Below are 12,500 nucleotides of genomic sequence, written 5' to 3' on the forward strand. Positions count from 1 at the left end.
AGATTCAGAGAGGTAAAATGACAAGCCTAAAACCACACAGTGTATCAAAAGCAGAATTGGAACACAAGTGCTATATCACTGGGTTTTGCTTAAATGTTTTTCTTTCTTACAGGAGAAAGCTATCAAGGAAGGAGTAGTATAGGAATATCTCTAAGGGGCAGCTAGGTGGCACAATGGATGGAGCACCAGCCCTTAAGTCAGGAGGACTGAGTCAAATCTGGTCTCAGACACTTAACACTTTCTAGCTCTGTGACCCTGGGCAAGTCACTTAACCCCAAGAGGGGAAAAAAAGGAATATATCAAGAAATAACAAGGTATTAAAATATATTTTTAAAATTTTGCATAGTAACATGGAGAACAATAATTTTTACAGCAATCTCTTCATAAAGATTGCTTAGACATGCAGCAAATATGGAGTAGACCACACAAAATAGAATAGATTATGGTTGCATTATTGTGCTGAAATTACTTACAAAATATGTTTTTTATGAGTTGAAAATATGACATTCTCAGAGAAAAACAGTATCTTTTAATTATAAACTATTTTTACCCCTTAAATTGATTTCACAGTTTATTTTATTCTTACAATAATGCTGTGAGATAATAGCACTTAAAAAGTACTTTTAAATTTTACAATGCACTTTATAAATATCTCCATTTTATACTATCTGAAATGAAGATGCTATTATCCTCATTTTGCATATGGGAATACTAAGCCATAAGGAGGTTGAATTACTTGCCCAAGATTACACAGCTAGTAAATGGATTTGAACTCAGATCTCCCTGATTCTAGTTCCACTGAGCCATTTAGCTGCCTCTGATAGGATAGATAGGTAGCATAGTGGATAGAGTGCAGAGCTTGGTGTTAGGAATCTGGAAGTATCCTTCTATTACCAGATTATAGATTTAGAGAAGTAAGGAACCTCAAAAATCATCTAACCTCTCATTTTACAGATGAGGAAATTGTTCCAGGAAGGACAAAAAACAAACAAACCAAAAAACCATAGCTACAGAGCTGGATGGGCTTTTAATGGCCATTAGTCTGACTAGTCCCCTCCCCATTCCCCATCTCTTACTGAGATTCAAAATGTAGCACTTTTGCACCACATATCATCTAAATTCTACCCATTCTTCAAGGTCCAACCCCTATCTATCCTTTAAGTCCTAATAAGCTTTATTCCAGTCCAGATAGTCCATCCTAAGATGATCATATGAATGTCAGTCAATATCAAATGTAGTTTAATATTCAACTATTAAATTTTTTTCCATTGGCTTATTTTTTATCTCCTAGTAGAATACAAGTTTCTCAAAAGGCAGTATTATATCTTATATTTCTATATTCCCCAGAGTACTTTGACTCAGTGTTGGGGATTCATGGAAACTTTTTAAAAGAGGAAGTTGAAGGAAAAAGCAAAGAATTACAAATTTCAGAGTTGTAAAAGACTTCAAAAGTTTGACTATGGTCTAACCCATATCCAAAAAAGAATGACTGCAACTATACCCTGGAAAGTAGTTAATCAGGCTATGTAATGAAGACTTCCAGGAAAGGGGAACTGATTAACTCCCCCAAAAAAACCCATTGCACTCTGGAATAGCCTTGTTAGAAAGTTTTTTCTTTATAACAAAACTAAAATTTGCCTTTTTAAACTTCCAAAAATCCTGACAGTAGATCTAATCTACCTCTTTCCCCCATTTTACAGATAAAAACACTGGGGCCCAAATAGTTAAAGTGATTTGTCCCAAATTGCATTTTTATTTAGTGGAAAAGCTATGATTTGAATCCAAATACCTAATCCAGTGTTTGGTCTACTATGTGACAGAATGGATATCTACTGATGAAACAGTTTGCTCAAAATGATACAACTTGTGTAATGCATGGATGAGACTAGAAACCAGATCAAAGGTTCCAAATAAGGAAAGCCTAATTTCATTCTAATCAGACTTTCATGCCTTGCTATCAAGGCTTTAAGCCCTAGTAAACGACAAAGTGTGCTTGTCCCTGATCTAAAAAGTTGCCACTTCACTGAAAACAGAAAAAAAAAAAACAAAACCAAAAACATTTTGAACTGTTTTTCCAACAGTGATGACATCACACTTTTGACTGGTGACCCACTAAGATGAAGCTGGCTAGGGATAGTAATACATTCTTTGGCCATCAAATACAGGTGAATCTGAATCACCCTAAAAGAAACAGAACATGCTCTTAAAGAACAGTGAGCTAGGAGTCTGAAGACTGGGCATAAAATCTTGATCCTGCCACACAGTAACTATAGTGTTTTATGAACTTAAGCAGTAACTTAAAAGTAGTTTCTGGGAGTCTCGTTTCATTATCTGTAAAATAATAAAAACTATTACTGGGTCCTAAAGGAAGCTAGAATATAATCTTAAAGATCATTAAAGACAAAGGAGTCTGAAGCCTGGGTATAAAGTCTTATGCCATACATTAACTATAGCTGATCAAGTATACTCGCAAAACAGTAAAAATATTCCATGTAGTACTTATGCCATAGGATCATGGTGAGAATCAAGAGAGATAAGTTCTTTATAAAAGCACCAATGTGAATTCTAATAGTTGGGGTTTCTTTTGCCCTATCCTGAACCCCATCACTATAAAAAGTAAGGACTTAAAAAGAATCTGTAGCTCTTTTAGGCAAACAGAACACTTCAGGCCTGTCCCCAGAAAAGGTATGCATGCATACATATGTCAGGAATCTTTGGAACACTTCAAGAAGGATGTGAGCCAAATGACACCAGGAAATCCATTCATGGACTACACAGATAAAACAATCACAAAAACAAAAAGCTGGCTTTCAGTTTCAGGACGATTCCCAGGGTAAAGTCCCTCCGGGGTGGGGTAGGGACCCGGGAGAGGGGCCCCAGGGGCCTTCCCCCATTTGCAGAGCTCCTCTCCTCCGCAGAGAAACATGTCAAGGGCTCCTAGCGAAGCGCTTCCTGTCAAGCCCCGATCCTGGGGAAGAACTGGAAATTCCCCTCCACCAGGTCCTTCCCCACCCCCACCCCCCCGCCGACTTCCTCTCTCCAGGACTCGATGCAAATAAGGGCAAAACAGAGTTTGGAAATCTCGGTTTCCCCCCACCTCCCTACCCCCCCACTGGCCTCCCCATACCTTTCCCAACCCCGGCCCAATATCCGCGAGGGTGAGGGTCCGCCTGGGCGGCGCGAGCAGAGAAGGCCAAGGCCGAGGAGCGTGCCCCGGCCCAGGCCGACCTGCCCCAAGGAAAGGTGGGAAAGAGGGGATCGGGGAACCGGAGGACCCTTCCCGAAGGGCCCAGAGAGTTCCCCCACTCCCTTCCTCGGACGCCTGAGGAGGGGACGCAAGAGATCGGGCCCCCAGCTCTCAACCCGTCTGCTCCCTCCAGGGCTAGCTACGGCCATTGCCGCTTCCCTCGGTTCGGGCCGGCTAGACCAGGCTAAACGCAACGCTTTCCCCATCTCCCCTCCCGCTCCAGGCTTCAAGCGGCCCCAAACCGCCTACAACTCACCCCAACGGCCGATCGCCCCGGAACTGGAGCCTGAGTCGCCGCCGCAGCCGCCGCCGCCGGCCCCACCCCCCTACTCCCGGGGCAGTGACTGACAGGCAGGAGGAGGGCCCAAGAGGCGGCAGCGGCGGCGATAGGGGGGACCCTCGGAGAAGAACAGAGCTGGGGGTGGGGGAAAGCCAGGGAAGAACGGAGCGAGGGGCGGGGGGGAAATGGAGAGCCGCAGCCACCGCTCATTGGCTGGCTAGGTGGCGACCGTTATTACTTAAGTCGGCCTCCCGCCTTTTCCGAGCTCGGTTGGGGGTCCTCTCACCCCCCGGGGTGGGGAGGTATGAGGGAGGCTCCCTGTGGGGCTTGTCTGTGGCTTACAGGAATAACTCCCCTTGAGTAGTCCGAGTTTAGCTGAGAGGTTCTGCCTTGTTTGGCTATCCCGAGCTGGAAATCCTTCATATCTCAATTACTTAGTCTTTAAAGAATTAGCATTTTTCCACCAAATTGAAAGCAAACGGTGTAATTGCAAAGGCGAATCTTGGACCCTAGGGAAAAATGAAGAAAAATGCACCCCTTCTTTTCCTTGAAATAGTGAGATACTATGGATAATATACACAGGTGCCCCATTGATATGGGGCAGGGCCTTTGCATAAAATTCATAAGTGGGCCCACCCCTCCCCAGACTTCAGGGTCAAGGACATCACTTTCTCTTTAGTCTTACCAAGCTGGAAGAAATTTGATAATACCATCCCAGCCTTACTGAAAATAATACTGGAATTTGAAATTTTTTTTCAGATCTCACATTTTCCCTTAATATCTTCTCCCTTCTATCAATTATTATTTTTTCCATTAAATTGTAAACTGCTTATAAGCAAGGTCTGCTTTAAAACAACAACTTTCTTTCCCCAGTGCAGGGCATCCAGTAGTTGCTTAATAAATGTTGAATTGAGATGGGGATCCTGAGGCCTCTGCCTGAATTTTTAACTGATGACGTGTCTTCCTGGCCATCAGGATCTTACATTAAAACTAATTAGCTTAAAAACATCACTCCTTGCCCCCAGAACATGTTGGTGTGAAATAAGCGACTGTATCCAAAAACCAGAAGCAGGTAACCTCAAATCCAAATAATCATTCTACATATTTCACATAATTCTCCTCAAAGGATAGCAACAATAAGTACTATAATAGAATGTTTTATATCAGAAAGTTCTTGAAAGGAATAAAAATGAGGGACAGTGAAACTTTGCCCAAAAAATACCCTGAATTTGACAAATTTTCAAAATCATCTCTTTAAAGTGGATTCCCCTAATTCTGCACCTAGCTAAATGTATCAGTTTTTGAGATTAAGATTCTAATATTCTGAAACAATACAGAAGAAATTAAACATAAATATCTTAAGCTAATGTTCCTTTACCATGAATATTCTGGCACCTTCCAAAGAATGTTATGCTATAAGGAATCTCTAAATTATTTGAAAGCTTAACCAGTTAAGAGCTCCTCTAGTATAGATCTATATAAAAGACCAGTGCCTGATATCAAGGTACTAGAAAGCAAAAAACATATCTGGAAGAAATAGCTAGACCTAAAGCTGAATTGTCTAATTTAAATAGGAAAAAGCTAGGAATCTGGAGTTCTGGGATTCTTAAACCTGGGGTTCCACTAACTGCTTAGGTGACCTGTATTCTCTCATTTGCCTCCTTTGTTTAATGAGAGTATCTACTTCATGGAATTGGTGGGATTTTTTCCTGTAGGGAGACAGGTGGAAAGAGAAAGAGGAAATCTGGACTCACAATTTCATCAAGAAAAGCAGTTCCTCATATAGAAAAACCAAGGCGTTTCAGCAAAGAAATTTCCTTGAAATTTAGTGTTACATAGTTGCTGGAACATCATGAGAGTTTGAGTGATTGGCCTATGGCCTTACAACTAATATGTGTCTTGGGGGTAGCATTTGAACCCTATTCTTGTCAACACCTTTACTTCCTCTTAACAGAGTTGTTATGAGAATAAAATTACATCAATAGATATGAAAGTTAAAATGAAGCAGTTGTAGTTTGATCCCTAAATTCCCATTCAATTTTAGCATTCTTTGATTCTAGATGGCTATAAGGATATTACATAATTAGTTAAAATGATCCAAACCAAGAACCCTAAATAATAAAGAGTTAAAATTATCCTTAGATACATTTTACTTAGAGCAGAAATTTCTCTAAGACTATGCCGTTTCTACAACAAATCAAGACCTTTTGGATTGCTAATGAAGACAGGTCTCAGTTATAGTTATAATTAAATTAGACATATCTGAAAAAGGAGGCTTTAAAATAGACATTTTTTTCCATAATCAATGATTGGAAATAGTCAAAGATTCTTCCCCAAGACTTTAAACCAAATAGATAACTTAACCATCAAGCATCTTCTGCTGTACTACAGAATTTCAAAGACAAGACAACCCCAAATAATGTTAATACACTATTAGACAATAGAAAGCCTGTGTAGACTAGACTATGAGGAAGTTGTTCAACCTTATGTCATTCAATTTCTAAGGAATTACAGTAAAATTGCAGACCCAACCACTTCCACCCCCTTTTAAAAATTTGAATAATTTTGAATAAACTACTGAAATTTGCTTTTAAGAAGGGACAGGGAAAAGGCACTGGTATATTTTAAGATAAATGACTCAGACACTATTGTGTGACCATAAGCAAGTGACATAGATAATGTCTTTAGACTAAAGTTTTAACATTTGTAAAATGAGTGGGTAGGACAGGATAATCTCTGAGGTCTCTTCTAACAAGGTTATTTGTTGAATTCATTATCTTTTAAAGAAAAGTCAACATAGTCTAATAGATTGCGAGATAAAGGCAGAACTAGGGAGGCCTGAGATCAAATCTAGCTTCTTAGCATTATCGGGGACAAATCACTTTATCTCCTCAAAAGGCTTTCAAACTATGCACACCCTTTGATCCAACAGTGTCTCTACTGGGTATGTATTCCAAAGAGATCATAAAAAAGGGAAAAGGACCCACATGTGCAAAAATATTTGTAGCAGCCCTTTTTATTGTGGCAAAGAAATAAATAGAAACTGAGTGGATGCCCATCATTTGGGGAATGACTGAATAAATTATGGAATATAAATGTAATGGAATATTATTATTCTGTAAGAAACAATCAGCAGGATGATTTCAGAAAAGCCTAGAAAGACTTACATGAACTGATGCTAAGTGAAGTGAGTAGAACCAAAAGAATATTGTACACAACAGCAACAAGATAATGTGATGAACTTAGCCCTTTTCAGCAATGAGGTTATTCAGGCCAGTTACAATAGACTTGTGATGGAGAGAGCCATCTGTGTTCAGAGAGAGGACTATTGGATCTGAAGATGGATTGCAACATAGTATTTTCACCTTTTTTTGTTATTGTAGTTTAGTTGGGTTTTTTCCCTCTCGTTTTTTTTTTTCTTTTTGATCTGATTTTTCTCGTGCAACATGATAAATGTAGAAATATGTTCAGAAGAATTGTACATGTTTAACTAATATTGCATTAGTTGCTGTCTAGGGAAGAAAGGAAGAAAAGGGAGGAAAAGGGAGGGAGGGACAAAAATATGGAAAACAAGGTTTTGCAAGAGTGAATGTTGAACACTATGTTTGGATTATTTTGAAAACTAAAAAGTTATTATTAAAAAAATTAAAATCAACCTGAAAAAAACCCAAAATACTTTATCTCTAGAGACTCTAGGCAGCTCTCTCAACCTATAAATTACAGAGAAGCAGATTGCTGACTTACCTACCTTGGTAAAAGGAACTCCATAGGGGAGTTCCCTGTACCAATGAAATCAAAGTTCCAGTCCCTGTTCTTAAAGAAAATAAAGATTTTAAAAACACTTCAGAAGTATCATTTACATACAATCCATTGTTTTAGTAACTAAATCATTTTGTAAAATTTCCTATCAAAATTATTTGACAAATTAAGCCTAATACTTTTTAAAAAAATAATCCTATATTCTTAAAAGAAAAGAATTGAATTTATTTAAAATTTTTCTTTAAATTAATTTTCCTCTTTCTTCTCCTTTCATCTCCAGTGAGGGATATTTTATGCAATAATTTCAAAAGAACAGTAAAATCAGAAATAATGAAGGGAATGATGTTCCCTAAAGAGACAACTAGTTGGTTCAGTGAATAGAACTCTGGGTCTGGAATCAGGAAGACCCATGTTCAATTTTGGCCTTAGACTCTTACTAGCTTTGTGACTCTGGGCAAATCATTTAATCTCTTCCTCAGTTTTCTCAATTGTAAAAGGAGCATATTAAGAACATCTATCTCCCAAAGCTCTTGAGAATCAAATGAGATAATATTTTGTAAAGTGTTTTGTACCTTGTCTAGTACTTAGTGATTGGTTAGAAAAAGTTTCTTCAAGTTATTTTTTGAATACTCAAAAATAACATTAGTTGAACTTGAAGTTAGAAAATAGCTGTATTCAAATCCCCTCCACAATACTATAATGTATATAAAGTACCTTACAAGTTTTAAAGTGCTACTTACATATATCTTAGCTGTTTTATACTATTTTCTATGTATTTGATCCCACTCTTATTACACTGCTTATTACACACTACACAGTTGATACTGTGCAATTCCATATTTCTCAGTACAAATACCAGCATATGCCATTGCAACATTCATGATTAACGGCTTGGCTTGGATAAACTATGCTTTCCCCTATAGCACTGAACTCTGGATGTTCCTGTCATAGATTGTCTCAATGGTTGGCTTTTTCTTCTTTAATGCATATCCATTCTGAATCTATACTTGATATAGAGACCCAAGATTAATTTCCAGCATCTAATATGAGCCTCCTTCTTTCTGGCAGAAACTTCTAGCTTCTTTTATCTCTTTTCTCTTCCCCTTACTGATTAAACTTAGCCTTTTCAAAAATTGACCTCCATCCTTGTCCAGTTCACCAATATCTTTACTGCCAAAGGAATTTTTTTATCCACTGCTCTAATTGATCAACCAAAATAATAATTTTTTTTACTTTCTACCTCATTGTCTTCCACAATAAAAAAAAAAAAAAGAGTTCTCTCAGAATGTAAGGATGATTAAATTGTTTAATATAAAAATATTTCCTTTCCATAAGATAAAGTATGTATGGGGAGAAATAAGAATAAAATTATAAAAGGGCTGGACAAAATTATTTCTTTTAATAAAACACTACAAATATATTCTTTTACAGAATTAGGCGCAAAACTACCAGATGGTTTGATGACAATAGTTTCACAAGTTAGAAACCTTGAGACATTTTATCTTCGTCCCATAGCTCTACATTTCAGAGCAAACCAAACCACCCTTCACACTCTCAGAAAAGTTATACAGGTAGGGGATCTCCCAGCTTTTTAACCTTGAAATGAATCTAGGGGTTTCCCTCATTTAGATCACATACATTCATTCTCGGAAGAAGCAGCCAGTTACACAGTCCTGGAAATTCTTATCTCCAATTTTACTATCGTTGTCATCCAAAGGGCAACTCCACAGCCTTAACTAGTTAGGGGTCCCTTTGAATAAAAGAATATTTTTTCTGTTACTACCCAAGTAGTGCCTACCTGATCCAGAACTGGACTGACAGGTCCAGTATCAGAGACTACCTGTTCAGGGTCTTGTCCAGTAGTCAGAGAAACTTTTGCTGCCTTTTGTCCATGTCCCATTGATATCAGGCTCCAGGGAGTATCAGGCTGTCTCTGCTCACCCGAGGGAAATGTTCTGAGGAGAAGAAAAGAAATAATAAGCCAATATACTCAAACTTTAAAAACTTCTACTAGCCAATTTTGAAACACCGAATAGATCATTAGCCATCAAAGAAATAGGTTACAATTCCATATGTTACCTGTTGTTGAAAAATAATCTCCCCATTGTTACAGACGGAGAAACTGAGGAACAGAGGGGAGCAGTGACTCCACCAAGATCACGCAAGAGATTGGCAGCAGAGTTGGGAAGATGACCTAGGAGCCCAGAATCAAGGTCCATGCTAACTCTGGAGAGAATTGTGACACACCCACAGAATTAGCACTCCTTGTCTTCCTCCTTAGTAGCCTATGAAGTCAGTGGAGTGGTTGGGGCTTGTAGAAGTTAAAAGCCTACACTCAATTCTGACGTCATGTTACTTTAGCACACTGGGAGGGGCTGTTAACAGCTTAAAAAAGAGGGTGACTCATTACAAATCCCAGAGCAGTCTGATTCTCAGTTATCTTTCTCTCTCCCTTCCTTTTTCCTTCTCTCTCTCTCTCTCTCTCTCTCTCTCTCTCTCTCTCTCTCTCTCTCTCTCTCTCTCTCTCTCCACCCTCTCTTTTTTAACGGAAAAGAAAGTAAAACTTGCTTTGCCAAAACCTGAATGGGAAATTTCAGATTTTGAATAGCAAATGAAAATCATAAACTGCATGTCTCACTTGTTGAACAGGCTTAGAAAAACAGCTCTTTTTGAACTTTAAATAAGAACAAAATATTGAAGTGAATCAAAAAAGCTCTGAGAGGCAGTTTAGTGAGAATAAGTAGCTTAATTATTGACATTTCAAACACTAATTCCAGCCCTTCTCAATCATGCTCTTTAAAGAAAGTCATTGATGTGATATTATGATTTTTTTTTTTAATTTAAGCATGCTGTATTGAAGATCTGGATGTCTGAGTATGTTTCCTACAACAAGAAAAATTCTGTTATGACAGGTTTCCAAGGGTTGTTTCCCCATCTAGAAGATGACATCACTTAGGGAGATACTAGAAAAATAAATAGTGAGAGATCTACAAGGACCAATCATCAGAAATACTTATCCAAAAAAAAAAAAAAATCAAATGAGGTCCAAGGTATGTGTAATGATAGGCAAAGGTCTGTGCATGCATAGAGTTTCTTATTTGGCTTTTCTCCATGTGGAGGACTCTAAAAAACCTGTTTTTCAGAGAATTATGTGCCTTATAGAAACGCTATTATATATGGAGACCCCTACAAAAAATAGTGTAAATACTTTGGTCTACTCAAATGGGACCAGGAAACTATTTCTCTCCCTCAGAATTCTAGAGAAAATGCCTTAAGAGACTGAAATATATCTTCTCTATTGCCATTGACTTAAACCCTTGCTTATGTTGCTTCCATTTAGGTGTCTATGGTACCATCTCTGTTCCATTTAACGCCTGAAGCTCAAACTGAATAATGTATAAATATTTTCCCTGATATCTTAAGGCTATAAACTCTTCTATATACCATTTCAATATCTAAGAAGAATGGATTTGACCTAGCTCAATTTCTATAAAACATTTGTTATTAATGTTTAGTCATTTTGTGACCCTATTTGGGTTTGTTTGATTTTTTGGCAGAGATACTGAAATAATTTGCCATTTCCTTCTCTAGCTCATTTTACTGAGAAGAAACTGAAGCAAATAGGCTGAGTGATTGCCCAGGATCACATAACCGGTAAAAGTGTCTGAAGACAGATTTGAATTTAGGAAGATGATTCTGGCAGTCTATCTCCTGTACCCCTCAGCTGCCCCTTCTACATAGCATAGCTCCCACCAAGTTCATAAATAAGTTCAGCATTACTGCCGCATGAATTCTTGTTTCAACTAGGCTAGTATTCAGAAGATTATACCTTTCCCCTCAGGACATCAGTGTTTCACTGACTGCAAAACCAGACTAGAATGATGCATGCACAGGGAGAGGTTCTATTTTCTTCATATCTCAATGTTTCATTGGTTGAGGAAAAAACAGAAACTTGAGGATATTTTAGTCACATCTAGATCTTCCTCACAAGGCCATAGGTTCTATTGCCTTTATCTATCACTGAGAGCAAAGTTAGTCAATGAGATTCTTAAAAGAATAAAGACAAAGAGGCTGTGACAGCCTGGCAGTCTTTTTGAATATCTCCACAGCCAAAGAGCCACTTCTTTATCACCTGGTTGGCCAATCAGAATTAGCTACAGAGTACTCTACAATCTTTCCAAGTCATTTCCATTCTTTATTATCATTAGTCTGCTGAAAATAGGCTCCTACATGGCAAAATGCTACCTGAGGGATTCTTTTGTTATGCTAGACTTCCATTATATCTAATAGTATCAACTACTGGAGGGGGGTGGGGGGGAGGGAAAGACAGAAAGAGAAAGAAGGAGAGAGAGAGAGAGAGAGAGAGAGAGAGAGAGAGAGAGAGAGAGAGAGAGAGAGAAGAGAGAGGGAGTGAGGAAGGGAGAGGAAAGGAAGGAGAGACAAAGGGAGGGAGGAGGAGGAAGGATGAGGGAAAGAAAGATACAAAAAGAGAGAGAGAGGGAAGGAAGGAGAGAAAGAGAAAGAGAGAGGAGGGAGGTAAGGAGGGAGGAAGGGAAGAAGGGAGGGAGGCAGACAGAGAGAGAGAGAAGGAAGGAGGGAAGGAGGAAGAGAGAGAGAAAGACAGAGATAGAGAGAAAGAAGGAAAGAGGGAGAGAGAAAGACAGAGAGGGAGGGAGGGAGGGAGAAAGAGGGAAGGAGAGAGACACACTGGGCGAGGGAAGAAGGAGGGAGGGAGACAATGATAGAGAGAGAGAGAAGGAGGGAGGGAGGGAGATAGAGACAGAGAGAGAGATGCAGAGACAGAGAGAGACAGAGACAGAGAGAGAGACAGACAGAGAGAGAGAGAGAAGAGAGAGAGAGGAGAGATATTTTCTTGCAAGTCAGATCCTCCCTAGTCCTATACCCTAGACTTCAGTAATAAGGCTTAGATTCCTGGAATGAGATGACATCTGCCTCATGACATAAATGAGCATTTTATGTGGGACATTCATGAAGGTCCCTTTGATCAAAGCCATGAAGAGAAATATTTGTATCAAGATAAGGATCACAAGTCATTGACGGCCTGGAAGACAAACCGGGATTGACTTGAGATGGGGAGAATAGAGGAAGAACAGCATGATTTGTGTCTTCATATGAGGAAAGAAAGATAGGCCTTTCCAGGGCACTATTATGCCACCTTGAAGGGAGGAGAGAACAGAGGAGATCAAGAGAAGC

General features: G+C 38.9%; 1 protein-coding gene across 4 annotated transcripts in view; it reads right to left on the reverse strand.

Annotated features, from left to right (window-relative positions):
- The window catches only part of TRAF2 (TNF receptor associated factor 2), a 66,619-nt gene extending 57,059 nt beyond the window's left edge, over positions 1-9,560 (reverse strand). For 2 of the 4 annotated variants that reach the window (XM_051976946.1, XM_051976944.1), the window contains exons 1-2: positions 9,366-9,547; positions 9,085-9,241 (exon numbers count right to left, since the gene is read on the reverse strand). In XM_051976946.1, coding sequence (XP_051832906.1) covers positions 9,085-9,241; positions 9,366-9,505 — 297 coding nt within the window. In that variant the 5' untranslated portion in view covers positions 9,506-9,547. Of the gene's footprint in view, positions 1-3,503; positions 3,669-9,084; positions 9,242-9,365 lie in introns of those variants that run through there. The other 2 variants (XM_051976947.1, XM_051976945.1) reach the window with 2 other exon arrangements.
- Positions 9,561-12,500: the final 2,940 nt, after the last annotated feature.

This window comes from Antechinus flavipes, chromosome 2, assembly GCF_016432865.1.
Source record: "Antechinus flavipes isolate AdamAnt ecotype Samford, QLD, Australia chromosome 2, AdamAnt_v2, whole genome shotgun sequence".
Classification (NCBI taxonomy): domain Eukaryota; kingdom Metazoa; phylum Chordata; class Mammalia; order Dasyuromorphia; family Dasyuridae; genus Antechinus; species Antechinus flavipes.